At 41.3% G+C, this 19,624-nt stretch overlaps 1 protein-coding gene across 1 annotated transcript in view; it reads right to left on the minus strand.

Annotated features, from left to right (window-relative positions):
- Window positions 1-7,270: 7,270 nt before the first annotated feature.
- Window positions 7,271-19,624, minus strand: part of LOC111266625 (uncharacterized) — a 111,683-nt gene continuing 99,329 nt past the window's right edge. The window contains exons 7-10 of the mRNA XM_022844262.2: window positions 18,591-18,686; window positions 17,206-17,329; window positions 11,325-11,407; window positions 7,271-10,029 (exon numbers count right to left, since the gene is read on the minus strand). Coding sequence (XP_022699997.1) covers window positions 9,874-10,029; window positions 11,325-11,407; window positions 17,206-17,329; window positions 18,591-18,686 — 459 coding nt within the window. The 3' untranslated portion in view covers window positions 7,271-9,873. The remainder of the gene's footprint in view (window positions 10,030-11,324; window positions 11,408-17,205; window positions 17,330-18,590; window positions 18,687-19,624) is intronic.

A 19,624-nucleotide genomic window follows, 5' to 3' on the forward strand; every position in this document is an offset into this window, starting at 1 on the left:
GGTTCGCGTCAAGTTCTGCTTAAAGTTTAATGGCTCGTTCTGTGCATATCATTTTGCTACATCGCATGTAATTGAACGGCTTCTCTGCACGCTTGTTCCCTCGTTAATATTCTTCTCTGGCAAAAACTCCGTGATAGCTAGGTGGTTTGCTTGAGTTTATAACAAGGTATGACTCTTTGTATTATATATATATATATATATATATGTTAAATATGAAGGCAACTCTGCGGCATTTTAAGACGATCAAACAATGGTAATTGGTTGGCAGGTAGGCACACCAGGGAGGGCCTTGGTAGAGTTTTGAGCTGCGCTTAGTATAGAAACACAACGAGGCAGTAACGCACTTTTTGAACAATGCAGGTATCAGAACATTTCAACATGAAGCTATTTTGAGGCGCGCGTCATTCGTTCAAATTCTGGTCTCGAAGAGGGGTCTAGATGCCATCTCACCGGGCAGCTTTAGCATTTTCCGCGTTTGCCTCGAACGTAGCGGCAAAAATGGGCCTTTGAGGTTTCAGAATGGTCAGTGGGGCCCTTTTAGGCGTCAGCCGGTCGAAGGGCAAAGCCGGCATGCAAATAGGAGAAGGTCTAGCGCGGCTTATGGTATCCTGTTCATGCTATGCCGTAAAGCTCTCAAGGTTGATACCAGCTGCACGATTCGGTTGAACCTAAAAGAACATTTTGGAAAATAGCCAGCCACTATACGCGGAATAGTGTTAACCCTGAGGTCTTCTAGTGCCGCTACCTTTCTTGCCGCCATTGTTGGCAGCATGCGTAATTGCTTACTTCTTTGTGGTCTATCCATTTCCAGTACCCATGTTAGCTTTGAAGGGAGAGGAGAAGGAATTATCGAACGGCGCCGAATGCATGGCGTGTCGCATCGTAAGAAGCGAAATGCGGCTAGCGGCTAGCGGCTAGTGGCTGCTTAATTAAACCCCTTAGTAAATGTCGAGCTGAGGCAAAGTAACTTCTTCGTCAGCTCGACATCCATGACTAGAAAAAAGCCCATAGGCCTGCTCGTTCCAGTGTGGCAACAGTGTAGATAAACTCAAAACTAGATTAATCCTAAGCGCTTTCAAAAAGTTATTTTACAGTATTGCTTGAAATAACACTTACAGGGATAGTTAACATATCTATTCTGTTTTATGGGATACAATCTAGATTGTCACGCTGTGGCGAAAACTCACATATCAGTATTTTCGCTATCAGTTATCAAACGGGTTCTAAGTACATTCAATTTGTATTTGCTGGTAAGATTTCGCGTTTTGCCTTTGTGCATGAGATGAAAAAAGCCCTTATGCTATTTGAGCGTGCACCTAATTTTTACCGCGGGTTAGTGCGTCGATTAACAATAGCTCTTATGTGGAGGTTACCAAGCAAGCGTTCGTTTAAGTGGTCTGGTTACATAAGTGGACGAAAATCTCCCATTAAATGAAAGAATCCGTGTCGGTGAAACAATAGCATAAAGCTAGATGCGTTTTGCTGCGGATCCCAAAGTCCACTTTCTGTCAGACGAGTTTCTAGCCAGTCATCAGGACAATAGGGGGTTGTTCCATGTTTGTGCATTAGCAATTACTTTCCGATACAATATAAATTTTGTATTGATAAGCACACTAAAGCAAACTACTAATGCATGCAAATAATGTTCCTTTTCGTTCGGTATCGTACCATCTGTGTACAACCTAAGTGTCCGATTGGTCATGTCTAGATGTGCAGGACGTTAGCAAGAATTTGTTACGTAAAATTCGCGTTAATCCCGTAATGCTCGGTATTCGAATGAAGGTCGCCTCTGCGCGAACGCTAAAAACGAATTAGTAATAAAGCGGACCTCTGAATAAAGCAACGTTGCGATTCCGGACACGTAAGTGATCCTTGCTAACAGGAATGAATCAGACAACCTATTCTATGTGGATGAGGAAAAGTGACGGTACCTTTGAAGAGTAGCTTTTTTTCGAAATCAACAACTGCGTAAGCTGCCAAAACCAACCATAATCTACATATTTGTACGGTTTATTTCAGGCACTCGTTTACAAACTATGCGCAGCGTACGCTTCTGCACTGCTTAGAGTCTGATTGTCATCAGGTCGAGGTGCCTGGTACGTGCTTTTACAGCCGTTCGACGTTCAGTGTCTCTTGGCCAATCGAGTATGTATCGATTACGTAAAATGAAGGCGTTACACTAATTTGCAACGAATAGCGTATGCTCTATCCGCCTTGTAATGTTTTTGTTTATATGTATTGTAATTACATTTGCGGCTTGACGTCCACAAATGTGCGTATCAACTAGTCATGATTGAAGTTCTATTATACGTTGACGGAACAAATTGGAAGAAATCAACAAGCAAAGTTTCTTTCGAACTCATCTCTGAGTCACTAAAACTCGGATGAAGTTCGATAAGAGGAGATCAGCGGAGGATAACCTTAAACTAATGTTCTAAAACTGAGAATTCTAGCTATTTCTCAGCTGGGACACACAGCGTTGCACGGAACCGCAAAAATGAAGTACAATGTTTCAACGCAAATCCCGTTATCTATAGCTACCGAAGTGTGTACCACCTAAATATCGATTGAGCCCGGCAAAGTTTGTAGACCTATGTAATCTTCCAGTATATACAAATATCATGAAGTTTCTTCTATTCAATAAAACAATTTGAAAAGATACCCTCATAGTGCCCATCTTTCACCAGTATCACCGTCGTCAATAGCATACATATTTTCTATGACGTATCGTTTAATATCGCTATATTGTAGAGAAAGGTTGCACAGATCGTGTGAACGGATACCTGAGACGTCCTTTGTATCTGGTGATTTCCTTTAGCCATCTTATACGTGGCTTCCTCTGACTAAACCGAGAGGGTCATTCCAAACACATAGCTAAATGAAAATACTCAAGCGACTGAAAATCATAATGACGGTAATCAAGCCGCTCAGACCTGTAATTCGTTGTTTCGGAGGGTATCCGATTTTTGGCCCGGGCTGAAAAACATGGAGCACACGTTTATTGGGTTGTAAATTTGGGCGGGAGAGGACCATAAAGGGAATATGCGCTTAACTTATGCAGCCGTAAAACGGTTGTATATGCAAACGACGGCCGCCCGGAGTCGGCAGCCAAATCACCGGGTGCCATCCATCACATGCGTTTACCCAATCGGTCTCCCCTTCATCTCGGAAGACTGAGCAATGCGGAAATAACGCTGGAACGAAATTGCTATGACCACTGTCTGCCACCAACAACGTACAAAAAAGGTTCGTGTTCGTTGACATCGGGAAAGATGTCTCGATTGACGACCAGCCAGCGAGCCAGTCGGCCAAAGGCGAAATACTTGAAATTAGCCGGCTTGGGAGCCAAAGCTCCACTCGTTTCTTTCCGTAGCAATGACACACTCGTACGAAAAGTATTCGCACTACCGTTTGTGGTGCAACAGGTGTTCCCTGCACGACGGCGAAGGTTCTATAGATCCTAACGACGACCTTGTAACAGAGAAGGGATGATAAAGGCGAGCGCGAAAAAGAACAATGACCTACCAACGCTTGACAACAGTAGACGAAAAATATATAGCTTCTGTCTAGCTTCCTTCCATCTTTCTTGCAACGGCCTTTTCTTCGTTTTGAAACTTCGTTCACACCTAACGTTTTCATTGGACCGCGAATATAGCGCGCATAAGGACGAACTCGCAATTCGAAGCCGGTTGCTTGTGCAACTACTGAGGGATCGCCATACGCGACTAACGAAATCATCGAAGAGGTAACCAGTGACCTCAGATGTTGGTCATAATGCAAAACAATGTAAAGCGGTGCATACTTTTCAGTTAGTGATAATACTACTAATACTCACCGATTCGAAAGGGATGATGAGAATCTTCATTTTCTAACATACAAAATATTAGCTATCTTGAAAAAAGAACAACGCCAACCAATGTAGCCGCTATTTGTTCCAAATAATATCTGAGCCTTCAATTAGAAGGTGCCTGCTCGCATAGAGAGACGTCCTTCAATGCAAAAGTTGATTCATCAACATCGGCCTGCTTTAGTTCATTTTAAAATAACTCCTGCAGTATTTTAAAAAAGGCCCGCAGTGCCTGGAGCGAATTTCAAACGTCTACGTACGTAATTCACTATCAATCTCCCCCGTCCGCTGGTATCTTATTAATATGCATACTATGCCGAAAGATTATGCTCGGAACACGTAACGTATTAAGTGGAAATTTTTTCTAAGCGGTACCTTGATTTATTTAGACATTTTGCCCAAGGCAACGAATTTTTATACGATACAACAAATGATACGTAACACTCAACAAAGGTCTTTATAAATGTAATGTTTACGTTTACTTACAATGCGTGTTCGTCAAGATAGACGGTTTAAAGTTAAGACCCTTACAATTGTTGCAATCAGTAGTCGATTTGGGTTCTGCTCAAAAAGGATTATTCCGGTCTGACACAGTTAAGACTTGTCATCAAAATACAGTAAAATGAATGTATTTCAATGGAAATTAAGGAAGCTACTTGGCATATGTGGTATAAAAGGGCGTAGGATTGAATATCGCATAAGCAATCGCAGCGAAAAGAACTTCCGTGTACATGCTTATTTCAGTCCTTTTTGCCCTTATGGTCATAGTGATGGTAAGCTCACTATACGTCATTTACTACCATAAAAATTCTCAAATTTGTCTGTCAGATTCAAATGTACTTCTTACCAATTACTGTCATTATTAAACGGGTGTTTATTACGATATAGAAGATACATTCTGTTTAAACCGGCTGTCTGAAGATATTAATTCAACTGAATCGCTCTACACAGATTGGAAGGCATAACCCTCACTCAGAAATCTATTTAATAAAGAGCCAAGCGAAATGGGCCTTAATATAGCTTGGGCAGACGAAAGCGGACCCATTTTAGATATCTCGAGGATGTTAATTCTAAGCTAGAGCGCCTAGAGACAGCTGTGATGTCATAAAGGAATGTGAATGCCTTTTCGGGTTTAGGATGTCGGGTTATAATATGCTTATAATTCTGCAATGCACCTGAAGATAAGCTTCAGGTCGACGTTGACGCCTTAGCCGTGAGAAACGATAAGATTTTATGATAGAAAAGTTCACTTTATTGCCTTGCTCAATGTGAAGTTCCATGTTATAAAGCAATTTTCTAAACGAAGCAGAACAACGTCAACTAGTTGTGGTGTAGATATGCGCCGTTAACGAGACAAAAATACAATTATTTACATGTAAAAAGGATAGACTTGCTTACCATGACTTGAGGGGATATAGTTCGATTATTTGGTCCAAACTTTAAATGTAAGTTTCACCTTTTCCGGTTGGCCCAGAGCGCAAACACTCACTTCTTGGGTGAGGCGATAAGATTATTCACGCCTTCAATCATTTTTCATACAGACGCAACACGTATGTTCGGATAACGTGAGTGGACCCTACAACCGAATATAAAGTACTTCTATAGGGCCAACATGGTCGTGAAGTCGACTAAACAAGCGATGTTGCCCCATGTCACGGCTATAGTATCCTCAAGTACATCGTCCTATTTACGTTGCTTCTTAGCACACTAGCAGTCAACCACTTGTTAAAGGATTTCAGATGCGGATCGGCATATTTTTTTTATTTGATATTTATTAATTGAGCAGTATCAGATTCGTTATGGAGGCCAACTGTCTTGGAAAGCCTCAAGAGGTGTGGGAAAAATAATTACTAACATCGTTCTCGATCTATCCCCGAAATCGATTCATTCAACAGATCAATTATATAAGCTTCGAACTCTTAAATCTCGCGTCTTTCATAATAGCAAATAGTGATCATCTCTATTCTAGTCAATTTCCTGGTTAAGGTCAACTCAACACAAAAAAAAAGGCCTCAAAAAACATAGCTTTGCTCGTGAATCCTTTCTAAAACAAATATTTATGGAACTAAGTTTCCAATTCCTCATAGAGCGTCGACATACCGGACAGCAGTTAGACAGCTCACAGTATTAAATTTATAATCCTTTTGAAAAAAACGATGATGATCCGTTAGGGAAAAAATGGCTGGGAATTAGTGACAATGTCCTATGCAAGGCTGGCCGTATTTTGCTGTGAGTAGAATTACGCTAGTGGGCTAGATATGGTCAATTCAGAAAACTGCATAAATGTTCAGAAATTCAGAAGCAATGCTCTGCTAACGAAACGATCGGTTAGTACTTGAGCGGAGATTGCGAAAACGAACACAATGGAAAAAAAAACAATACGCACCACCGGAAGCTGAATATACAAGCTACGTCAGTCTCCCTTTTAATTCGAAAGTGGGCTCCCAAAATGAATGTCTCTCAAATATATCAGCTCCTTATCGTCTCCTAATTATGTCCGATATTTTTCTCAGGTTGTTTACAAAAGAAGGTGGTTATCGAGCCATGTATGAGAACAGTTTGGTAGTTTGAATGCATTGAATGTCAGTCGTGTAGACCCAGATTTTGAAAATTACACGGACAGAGAGGAAGCTCTGCGGCTTTAGCGGCACTCAGTCAGTTTTTTCACGAAATGGGAATTACTGATGAGGACGGAAGCCTCGTCCTAAATTCCAACTGCAAAACGCGATAATAAGTCTACACTCGAATTTCTGTACAGAAAATAGTAAGTTTCAATGGTGTTTTTCGATAGAATATATTCTGGGGTTCCGTTTCGGCTCCACAGCTTACCTAGAAATCGACGCACAAACCGATAAATGCACATTGGATATGGTTATTTTTTGCCCAGATGTTTGCTTTCAATACCAGACGGGGTTACGGGCACCATGCTAGGCCCGGGACCACTCCCTGCTCCAGCTACCTCAAGCTTTGATTATCTAAACCTATATAGAGACCATCCTATTCGTTTCTGAGTTATTTCAGAAACTATTTCAATAGAGAATCATTGATTAAATACCGGAATAACATAGGAAAGCTTAATAAATTCAAGTAAAACAAAAGAAAACTGCTGCGATGTATAACAGCACTGGAAAACATCAATCCGTCACATTTACCTGATAAACTTGTGGACATACCAGTCTCCATTGTTACTGAAAAAATTTAACTTCTGCGAACTTACGCTGAGGCATAGGACTACGCAGCTGTTTTGTTAAACGTTTTACTATACTACGACAATGTTTCAGATACACAACATTGTAAACAGTATGGTAAAGCAGATTCAATAGAATTGTCTGTTTTTAAATGAAATTTTTTTTGCGGCGCATTAACGATAAGTAATTTCTTATGTATTAAATTGTACCTATAATTGTGAAGTGTTAAAATTCGTTATTAAAAATCAAATTTTTTTTATTCTTGAAAATACGATGATATTTGCTAAACTGAATCGTTTGAATAAGCGGCTAATTAATTAGTAAAAAGTACGCGGACGTTATTTACAAAAATCCTCGTGAAGCGGAACGTTCATTATCCATCCGCATAATATTTAATTCATGTTTCATCATTTGTTGGGGTTTCATCACACCGCCATGTTGGCGACGTCTGGGACAAAATATGACAACTATATTTTCTAATCCGTTAGTTTCGTAAACCCAGCCCATCAATTGACATCGGTAATCCAGCCAGAAAACAAATAATTTTATCCATGTCCTTCTCACATCGATTTACAGAAGGAACGATCTGGCATTTCTTTGTTTTGCACAACAAATTCACCATCAGTGCGTGTATCACCAATGAGCACCGTTCTCATTCTTACTCTCTTCCTCTTTCACTCGTATATATGTTTTACGTTACATTTCTACCCTATGTACCCTGATGTAACCAGGCACCAATGTACTGAATACACAACGACATTGTTATTTAGCATAAAGTGATCAAACATATCCTTTGTTTTGGTTATTACTAATATAAACGTTGGAGGTTTTCAAGGCGCGACATACGTAACCAGACAAACGTAACTATAGCAACAACGCCGGCGATTTGGAATCTTGATTTGATGAATTCAAATCTTGTAAGGCATATACAAGCTGATGCGGTGTTGCACTTGTAGGTTCGGTATTCAATATGCTACTGTTAATAAAAGCGGGGTGAATGTTGCAGTTTTTATCTTTTCCTTTTAGGAAAGGAAGTTTCCCTCCTATGAGTTATTTATTCAATAGAACGCCAATGGGATAGGTGCTCACAGATGCCGAAGAAAAGTTAGAGAGGAACGTCATAGACGTGTAAAGCATATATGAATGGACCACAGATTAGCGTATTAGTATACAGTAACGTACACCGAATATACGCATACCTTATACTTTCAGCGAATGATGTACTACTAGCAGACAGAATTTTATATTTACACGAAGTGTTTGGCTACCTATCAGTTTAGGTGGATTGGGGGATCATCAGAGAACAACGAGCTTATGCGTAGAGCTATTATTTAGCGCTTAAGATTAACGCCTCGTGAATAGATTATTGTTTTTTGGAAGTACTGTTAAAGTTCATGGAAAACTATCGAGCAAGCAGACCTTCAGCTACTTGATTACTGCTGCAATCAAGTTACAGGATTCAAGGCTGCGGAGATAATGACTTAATCTCAACACTTCAAACAGAAAAACAAGCAACTAGGACCGCGGAGGCTTCCTGAACATGAGGATGCCGTCCTCAAGACTTGCTTTTGCCAGCTCATGATATCTGTAGAGTGCACCATATACGTTTTTATCAGTTCGCTTAAGTTTTGTCTTAGTTAAGTCGTGAACAGTCCTTTTCATCGTCTTGAGCCGACAGAGAGCACATTATTCCCGCTTCGTTCCGTTTGTAATCGTAGATAGCCATTTCACTTAATACAAATATGTGCAAAATTTCTCCTGCTAGTCGTACATAGATTGTTCAAGATGTCTGCTTTGTTAAGCAGCTGTAAAGGCAGCTGCAAGCCTGACGATCACATAAATGTCTATAGGAAGGTTATTCTACAGGCTGAGGAGAGCTTTGACACATTACCTGTATCAACGATGACTTATCGAGTTAGCTTACATCAGAAAGAACTCTTGCCAGTAAACAAAACATTTAAATGAACCAAACATATTCATGTAATTTATTAACGAAAAGCTACCTCGGTAAAAACCTATTTTGGCTGCTAAAAGCGCTGTTGAAGCCATAAAATGCTAATAGCAAGCCGTGACCTATGTAAACAACAAACAGCGTGGGCCAGGGAACTTGTGAGCAATAAGTACAACTTCTTGAGTCATGATCTACCCTTAAATCAAACAGTGTCAGCCAGAACAAGTAATACTTCTCCTACCGATCCATTCCTATTCGATCTATATCGATTTTAGCACAAACTCAGTGAAATGGTACGATATTTGCTGCCGCCGTATCCGTCGCCACGACGGTATCACATCCTGCGACGAGTGTACGTGAAACGAATGTTCTACCCCCCGCCTATTTCGCCTGTGTTTTGGGTGTGGTCGTATTCTTAGGCACGCCTAGAATGTGAGACACGTACGCTAGTACTTCCACTGCCTACCACCTGTTTTAGGCGATACGCACTGCCTTTGTATCCGTTCCGTGATAATTCGACCCATTACCAAGTGCCTCGTTTGTGCTGTCGCCGAATCTTTCGCTAAACCTTTATTATAGTAATGGTAGATTCTTTTTCTTCTTTCCAGCTCAGCCATAGCATGTAGTGGTTATTTGTGATCCGTCGTGGTTTTTTCCTTTCCTCGTGATCGGCTAACCAACCACTGCTAGTTCTCTCCAACATCACTTCACCAAGCGTTTACACGGTCTTCCGTTTCATCTCTGTACTTGTCTTCATTGTGGTCGTTTTATACTTTGCCTACCCTCGGTGTCCGTCTTTCATTTTCCCTCGTATCCGTCGTATTCAGATGAAAACATATGTGGGGCTTCCCGCTCGCCAACTTGCTTCACTCCTGCCACCAGTTTTTCTACGCATCGATGTAGTACCGACTGTAGTTAGCCGGGTGCACAACAGACATGGCGCGAGCGTAAGCGTCGACTAACCGGTCCGCGTACGCATGCAGCGTTTTGTCGACCACCGATGACGAGTTGATCGTGCAGCTGTCCCCGCCGAACTCGCAGATCTGTACAAAGAGAGATACGAGGTAAGCTTGGTATGAGAAAAACGTCAAACGAGGACGCGCGAAACAAAGTGAACAAAAAAGAAGAATTGGCTGTTAAAGCTGAAAGGTTGACTCAAGCTAGGTCAAGACGGATTAACTTGGGGTTGCGATAGGTGAAGGCTTAGGTGGAACTGGTCAGAGACCATTATGGACAGCGATCACCAAAATGGATTAATTACAGCAGCTGAGTTCCACTCAGGCCGTGTGGGTGGCTGAGGCGTTAGTATGGCAGACTAAGCACACGACTGTCGCACACACAGCTTTCGCAGTAACAAAAGAAATAGATTTCAGTAAAGGATGAAGGGAAAAGCATAACCCAAAATAGAGGGCCAAATTGGGTAAACGTGGGGAAAAGGTATCTATCTATGTAGAATAAAGCTATCAAACAGCGCTTGAGAAGCAGATCTTCTTGCAGACCACTAGAGAAGGAAACCACCACTGGTAATCATTGCCACTTCTTAATGTTAATAGTGACGCCGGTGTTTCATGTATCCCAAAACCATCTAACATTCTGTTCTACATGTGGACTTTGCTAGACCACCGAACTATAATTGGCAAAAGCCTGTTCGGCCCAACCTCGCTATCACTAGTTTGCATATGAAGCAGGCCGGAGCGGAGCGACACAAAAGAACAAAAAAGAAAACAAAAAATCCGAGCCGTCTTAAACCATCATATCACCTCTTTCTCCAGCCCTTTCTTCCAGGGATATCAACGTTTGCAGTTTCTGCCTATTCGAATGCCGGTTACAGTCGCTGACGCGGCCGGAAGGTCATCACGAAAATGTGAAGAAGGCGTTTATCCACGTTGTTAACGTAGTGACTAAAGGATTCCGCGCTACCTACCTACCTACAGCCGGTGTTTACGAAAAAAAATACAGGCGTAAACACACACCTACATATTGATACACTCTCTGCGTCCATCATTAACATTGACCAAACTAAATTTGGCATCGAAGTTGTTAGTTTGGAGTCTTGGCTGACTTATATCTAAACGCGCGGATGATGTATATATATGTGTGTGTGTATGTGTACAAATAGTTATTGAAGTTCTTGTAGGCTATACAAACGAAATGAATTTCTGGCATACTCGTTCTCAAAGCTATGCAGCGGTCTCCATTAGATCGTATTATATATAATTTAAGATTACCGTTGTAGAACCTCAGTAGAAACAGATATGTGCTCAATCACAGTACAGGATGCATGTACTACTTATCGTAGGGCAATTTTAGTAGGACAAGGTTACCAACTTGAACGTACTCGATAATGGTGAAGAAAGCCGGCGTTGGGATTCACGTTGAACATGTGGAAGTTTGGCATAAATTCCCAAACGAAATGATTGCCTGAATTAGAAAACAAATGTTAATGTTTCGTTAAACTTCAGCTATTGGATTCTTGAACTTTAATAAAGCCCAATGACGTTCTCAATACACAGTTGCTGTCATCTTTACAAAGTTGAAAAAGCCTGGCCATCACTATCTGTGGCGATTATGTATTGTTTTTCTATTCTAGAAATTTTTTTTTGCAGGACACCGAAATCATTGAGCTTTTTTTCTTAAACCATAGGGCCTAATATGGACACATTGCTATCTAGGAAATATGGTTCCTATATGGAAATATGGCTGAACATACGTTCAGCTATTATATCTTACGATACGATTACTTAAGTTTAACCTGAAGGAGTGGTCCCTCTTGTGGAGAATCTTCTTAATTTTTCAGCATCTACACATAATTAATACTCTCTCACTTATGCGTTTGAACCATAACGGTGATGTGCAAGAGACGACCACGTTATCCGTTTTGAGAAATGGCCCCGTTCTTTCCTTGGCAGTGGATATCAGTGCCATCGGTAACGAAAAGTCACTCTCAGGCGCCATGCGTGATAACGTAAACGAAGATCAAGATAGGGTAGAAGCACGCAACGTAACGTCGTGGGTTATGATTAGTTAACCATAATGATTGGTTACAGAGCGCTCGACGTGATGTATTGGTCTTATACGAAAATACCCCTATCCTATAGCGGCATTTTATCTTGAAATGGTCATGCACGCAGAATATATTGACGATACGCATTCGCGGCGCGTTGTGATTTATACATCAACAATGGCACAATGGAAAGTTGCGCTAGTCATTGGCCTCGTTTCGAAGACACTCAGTAACGTTACGTCACGGGCGCAAGAAGCAAGTTATATATGTCATTGATACTCGACGAAAGCATGGACGTCTTCCGGAAACGGTTATAGCATACGAAAGCGATCTTCCGGTGGACGGAATTGTTTTTCTGCACGACACACAGATATGCGTAGTTTTTCCCAAGGAGCTACACCTTAAGTACAATGGGAAGCAGCGAGAGTGACCAGTCGAGCTTTCTATATATTAAGGCAAAGCTTATCGATTTTATTGGTCAGATTGTTATTCTTGCTACGTAAAAGCAGATATTAGGAGTTTCCTGTCTATAATCACTGAGTTGCTCCAACCGAGTCTGTTATTTTTTGAAACTGCAAAAAGTCAAGTGCAAAAATTTGGTGCTAGATAGGGTAATGAATTTTTGTCCTTTTTTCCCCGCACACCATCTCATAAAGACGGTGAGCAATAGACTGGTAACTGAAAAAATGACATCAGCATCTATCGAACAAACTTTCACGACATGTACTATTTTACAGAGTAACAGTATGACGTGTGAGCAGATTGCCGGAAATAATTTAAAAGAAATATATAGCCCTTTTTTAACTTCGAACTAACAGCAGTTTTACTACTATTAATTCAAGCCAGATTATATTATGTCGCTGTATGTGTGTACGGTGATGGGAAGTCTAAATAGTGACCGGGACCGTTATCCATATGCAAGATCATATCAGAAGCTCCAAGCTGAGCTCCAAACCCAGGAGACCTACACTTGTTTGTTGAGGTATCAACTCTACGAAAGAAAACGACGCCATGCTGAAACCCACGCAGCCCGAACCGGTAACGCATTGCTACTGGCAACCTTTCTTCCTCAGACAGCCAAGGTAATAATTCAAAATACAGCCATTAGCAACTTTAATACCGCTAAAATATTCAAGTGTATACATACTTATTAGGAATACGACTACTTTCCGCTTCTTCCTCATAAGCCCTATTGATTACGATCAATGAGCGGGACTAGCTGATCCAGATGATGCCCATAGCGTTCAAACACGAAAACGGGTGTATTCGATTTACAGACTAGAAGCTGAACAGTAGTTGTCGAGGCCTCAAAGAATGAGAAATGGAGAAAGAAAGAAAGATCGATGGGGAGACACACAGAATTGGGATGCTAAATTAGCATTCTGCTCACTAAGTCTGTAGCCAGCTAACCTACTACACGCTTTGCTGCCGCACCAGACACATCAATTTAGTTCCCCTGCTGTTCATAAAAGACGTAAGTCTTCCGAAGAAGCAAGAACTTCCGGGAGTATAAAATGCCGATAATGCGACGCAAGAGCGCCGCTCTCAAAATGGAAAAATTTATTAGCTCATTATGGGTTAATAAAAAAGCTTCTTAACGGGATCTATGTTTGTTCTTTTGGTAAGGAAGCACAAGTTGTGGAAGGCTGTAAAGTCAGCCCTCATAGTCGATTATACTTATATTCACTCTGTATTATTTATTCTGCATCTCAGAGAAATACAAGCTGGAGCAATTTCAAGAGGTGGTTTCGAAGATCTATTAAGTAAAAGCGTTTCCTGCATAACGAGAGAGAGAAAGCTAGATTTTTTTAGTTGATTATAGACTTATTATTATATTATAGATAAGCTTTCATGATGACCTATCGTCCTTGCCTCTAAGTGGAAGTAGCACGCAGGCGCAGTCAGATGATTTCCTCTGCGAAATAAGCGTATATATTAAGCGTGTACCACTCCAAACAGATACATTGGCAAAAAATTCACGAATTATATATCACTTAGGTAATATTATTGCTAACATGGCCGAGAGCTTCACAGGAACAGATTTTCTTTTTACATGGCGAACATGACGTACTCGTTATACACCGATAAATGGGTTGCTTCAACTACAATTTTGATAGGACACAAATTTACCTATCTTTCTAAATAGGACCAAATATTATAATAAATAATTTTTTTTTTTTAATTTAAAATATAAAAACAACGTTCAGTATTATCACTGAGTGCAAAGTATCTACTTATCGACACCAATTTAACATATGGAAGATATCAGGAGAATGACGAAGAGACATCCTTGGAGTTATATACTATTAAACATATGTACGTGGTACTACTTATATGAGGCAGTCACCGAATTATCCATCGATGATGTAATAAGACAGAGGAGATGACAAAATGCACCTTAAAACTAGATCAGAAAATCATCGCAATATAATTGTACGTAAATAAACGTACTATAGAAAAACTGTAGTATACCATAAAGTTTATATACCAAATGTATATATACCATAAAGATACTATTGATTCAGAATATTATCACAGTACTTACTAGTATTATTGATTCACAGTAGTAACTGCTTTAAAGTATCTGACGGCGTCTTACAGCAACACTTATTTTAAAATACTGCTAGAAGCACAACGTTCATTTATAAGGTTTTGCGAATCTTTTAGCAAAATTAGCTTGAAATAGACAGCTTAGATAACGCTGTAAAGCAGGTTGGACGCAATGATCACTGCCCCTGACCCGTTGCGACGCTTTGCATGTCGAGTAAATGGATCGTATACAATTGATACGATAAACGCCATCAGGATACGAATCGTGTGTAGTTATCGTAAGTAGAACTTCCGGATTTATTTTTCGTTATCGAAATTAATGGAAACGTCTTATCCGCAGTTATTAGTCTATTTTACGTTACGTCCACCATCGATGTAGTAATAAACAGCCGTAACCTTTATGGCATAAGAATGTACACCAATCTATTAGTCAAAGGGCATTTATATGTATCTTTCGTTGTACAATTTTGGAGCTATGAGATGTCCTATTAGGAACTCAGATGCCGGCTTTTACCAATAGTTGGATGCCGTTTAGTAGTGCTTTCTTGTTATTATTTGGTATCCTTTTCCAATATCGCACAGTCATAAAGCGAGAATAGCTTTTTTTCTTTATACAGTTAAGGAGTTACTGTTTTTCTTTGCAAATGCCACGCATGTAGTTGTTGTCCCTAGTTTCAATTTGAATACTTAGCATTATCAAAAGCCGTCGTCACGGCCTCTGTCCGTAACATGTTGGTTATTATGAGAACCTAGAACAGGGCTGATTACGAAACTCAGGAGTGGTGATTTATTCATACGTGATGATTGCTCACACTGCTACAGCATACGTACTACATACTATGTATTTACTGTTTTAAGTCTTGCCTCGTCGTTCTTGGAACCATATCAAAAAGTACAACACGCATCGGGCTTTGCTGTCCCTGTTCCAGAAATGACAGTAAAAGCAAAGCTAGAAGCGCAGGTAAGCTCTCGACCAATTTAGCCAATCATCTCCACCATATGAGGCCCTACACGGCCTAGACACGTACGGCATCTCTTATCCATAATTCACATATAGAAATACATCCTAAAAACGTCTTTATGCGGCTCAGGGCACCTGTGAAAGAGATTTATGTGCTACTATCAATTCATCTTTTATGCTGTTCGTTTTTTAAGAGGACTTCGTGTTACTTTTCTTGTTTTTTTTACTCTGCAGGATCGCCGATTTCTTCTTCATGGCTTACACTCATGCTTTTTTTGGGGCCTCGATTAAGCGACTGCTAGAGAACGACTGGGAAACGCCTTTCGCCGACAGATCTCTCTAATATTGTTCTTGCCGACGTTATTATGATGCGCGACATGCTAGAGAGAACCACAGGTCGCAACTGCCGGAAGCGAGATGGAAGAGGGCAGCGTTATCATATCACGATAAATACTTCCGAACTAAACGACGTCTAACAGCCGCAGTAAAATAGCAGCAGTCGCTAGAATACAATAACAACAACAAGCTACTTGTTACCAACACCAACAGCAGCAGCAGCGAAAGGCAGCTTGGAGCTTCAGCGGGCTCCAGCAAATGTCCAGCCTCCAAAACCACCCGCCGGCGACAGAAAAGATCACAGTTTGGCCCATCAGGCGGCACTGTCAAGACCAAAGGGTCGATGCGAAGATAGCCGCGTGTTGTAACAGGGGCACGATTGACGAACGGGACAGCGGAACGATGAGCGGCAGGATGGAACCTGGTAGGGCGCTATTGCAATGGTCCTCGGTCCAAGGACGCTGCCCCGAACGAATCGCCGAGTGCGTCGATCAGAAGCAATTACCGCCGACGTTTTTGGCCTCTGGTCGTTTCATGTAAACAAAGGAATGGTCTTTGACGGCGCCGATGCCCGCCTTGTACACTACTTTGGGTCGACTAGCCCTCTTGTAGCGCGCCGCGCCGCGCCGCGCCGCGCCACGCCACCCTTTCTATGCATGGCTTTCAATGCTTTGACGGGTAATCTTGCTTAATTCGTTCTTCCAATACAGGAACACGCCCTTTTCCGGCATTCGTCTGCATGGGGCAATGGCAAGGGAAGAACACGGGCATTCAGAAAAGTTGAACTGGCTAGCAGTATGCGAGAACACCAGATGCTTTCATGGAGGCTCTAGTTAGTGTTCAGTACTCAGTTGAAGTTCTTGAAGCTTCCGGCTACTTGCATAAAAGCAAGGCGCGTACCGCAGTGACTGATGGTACGCGTTCTGCTACGGCGTCCATGAGTGGTGACAGCAAAGAGCACGTTAAGCATGGCACAGCAGGAAAGTCTGCTAAAGGGAAGCGGTTTCAGGCCATAACAATAATAATAATAGCAACAAACTGAGTAACTCTCCATTTATACAACTTCGTAAATGTCTCTGTCGTTAACGGGCCATTAAGCAATCATTTCTGGTTTCCGTCAATAAAAGACCCGACTGTGCAAACCATCACGTAAAATACCAATAATGTTGCTTTTTGGTAACTTTTTTTAGTCTTTTCTCGGAGTAAAACTTTTGCAAGGTTTGTTTTCGGCGTTAACGTCCAACTAATTAGTCGAACTGAAAAGTCAACTTTTCATTCATTCTATGGATGAAGGTGATGTATCGAATAAAAATGTAATAACTGTGAATTTACGCTTTTTGTTTGCATTGTTTTTAATTTTGCACCTACCGACTTCTTGCACTCGTTCTGGCACGACGATATACTTCGAACGTAAACGATGGTTGTGCAACTTGCCTTTCCGTCTAGTCTTTCGCAGATACAATAGCTCCTTGGCCGGATCAGGAAAAGGCACCTGCAGCCGGAAATTATCGTATCCGTGACATATCGAGAGGACAGGGTTAGAAAAAACTAGATACACAATTGTAAATTAACGTAACGAGTTTCTATGTCAGGCCGCTCACCAAAGTGAAGCAAACATATGATGATAGCAGAGCGCTGAGTAATACCCATCGCCGCAATAAAAGCAACCGATACGTCTAGCACCAATGCACGGGGGCATCACTTTTGTGTATGATCATACGAGCGTGGCCAATGACTGGCCAAAGCCATCCATCATGCCGGCGAGGTAATAGCCGAAATGTCCGAGAACGTCAACGCAAGGGCCGTAGAGAGTCGCTAGGAACAATAGATGACCAGAGAAGCTGACACTAACGAAAAACAAAAGAGGTAACGAGATGCAAAGAACTAAAACAAAAAACGAATGAACACATATCCCTCCAGGGTCTCTTAGGTCTCAGCAGGTTTTGCCCAAGTATCACTGGGCCGTATTTTTTGATAAGGCTTTCATTCCTCTTCTAGGAGAATAACGAAAAAACAAACAATAATTGTTTTGCCCTGTTTGCTATTTTGTCTCGGTGTAGCAAAAATGATTAAAGGAAATCTCATAATTCTCACCTAACTGCTTTCTTATCACCGATATAGGTTGGACAGGAGTAAGATATATGTCCGTGTTAAAGAATTTTCAATGGCAGCCGTCTGCGAAATAGAGCCCGAACAGCTGAAGCAACTTGCTTGCGTTGTCAATGATAACTTTCCTCGAGATGTGTTCTGCTGCCCTTAATAACTAATTGCTTCACCTATGGCGGGTACCTGCTACATCGAAGATGCCCAATACGAATCTCTCAAGCAAGTAAGAACTCTATTCTAATTTCTGGTAGTGTAAGATAGAAAACGACGGCAGGTCTAGATATGGCGATGGCAAGATAATCTGATGTGCTCATTATAACCCTATTTCGAAGGTTAAGGGTTTACACAGGAGGGGCAGAGCGAATGGACGCTACGTGACATCGCCAGCGTTTCACCAGTTTAAATCAAAACGAGATAGACCCAACCTTATGTTGCCGATCGATTCAACGAATTGCTATCGATTTCAGTCAGAGCGTAGAGTGGCCTACATAGAGCCGGTACAGGTCCATCAAATTACGTACAGAAAGCGCCTACAAAACCGAATGAAGGTACGTGAAATGATGACAGCGCCGCTAGCGGATATCGGAGAAAAGGGGCACAGTAGCGATTGATAGATAGATAAAACTAGATGCGAACTCTCTACTTACCTCCTCATCAGGGTATTGGAGATAAAAGAAGGCATTTTGAAATGAAAACGCCCCATGCCGCATCGGATTTGCCCTACGCAGCACTGTCAAAAGTTCCTGAAAGACGCAGACAGGAAAAGACATGGATGCATTAGAAATCCGATGCGCGATAGCCCCAAGTAAAGGGACGACGGCGGGAGGGGCAGCAAGCTCACTACCGAAAACCTCAAGCGTTTGACACTTCGTTGAGACGAAAGCAATGAGCTCTCGCAGCTTTCCAGTGTTATCGTGTGCGTTACGTTTTTGGAAAAATGACACATGTTTCCACGAGCGCTCATCGCTGTCGTCCAGTGGTGTGCCACTTCATCGTATGGTGCTGTTAGACCCAATTAAGGCAACGACACTCAACGTGGCTTGTCAAGGGGATGATATAGCCAATTAGGCGCGCTGGCTGCCCACGTATCGTAAAGACTTCGATCTGTGTTTATTTAAATGCAGAACACACGATATCTAATGAAGCACGATTATAATTTGCGTTTTCCGACCAAAAACTGTAGGTTTGGCATGGCTGCTTAAAGCGTCGGTGCAGCAAAGTAACGATGTGACGGCAAAATCGATCTTCAGCGATGGCCTAACCTCTGTACATTTCTAAATGCAGTGTTTGGATACGAGCTATTATTATTGAAATGGAACTTGCATGTGTTGAGCAAGCATCACCTGAACAAAAGACTTACGAAAAAAAAAAAAAAAGGTTCCAATAGAGCCAATTCGTATGAAATCCACATCAAGCTGTGCCTCTATTTGCCCTGTTTAAATGAGTTCCATAGGTGATATCCTATTGAGCAAATTTTCAGCGATATTAAGGCTATTTTTCAGTATTAGAAAAGTTATTATTATTAAAAAAATATTACTAAAACTTATTAACATTATTATAATTTATTAACTTATATATTGTATCGTGATATGTGAGGCTCTGACCCGCTGACATATTTATTCGTCAAAAAGTCGCAAAAAAAGTATCATAATAGTTGTGATATTTGAAAAAAGGAAACATT

The sequence above is a fragment of the Varroa jacobsoni genome, unplaced genomic scaffold, assembly GCF_002532875.2.
Source record: "Varroa jacobsoni isolate VJ856 unplaced genomic scaffold, vjacob_1.0 scaffold_1104, whole genome shotgun sequence".
Taxonomy (NCBI): domain Eukaryota; kingdom Metazoa; phylum Arthropoda; class Arachnida; order Mesostigmata; family Varroidae; genus Varroa; species Varroa jacobsoni.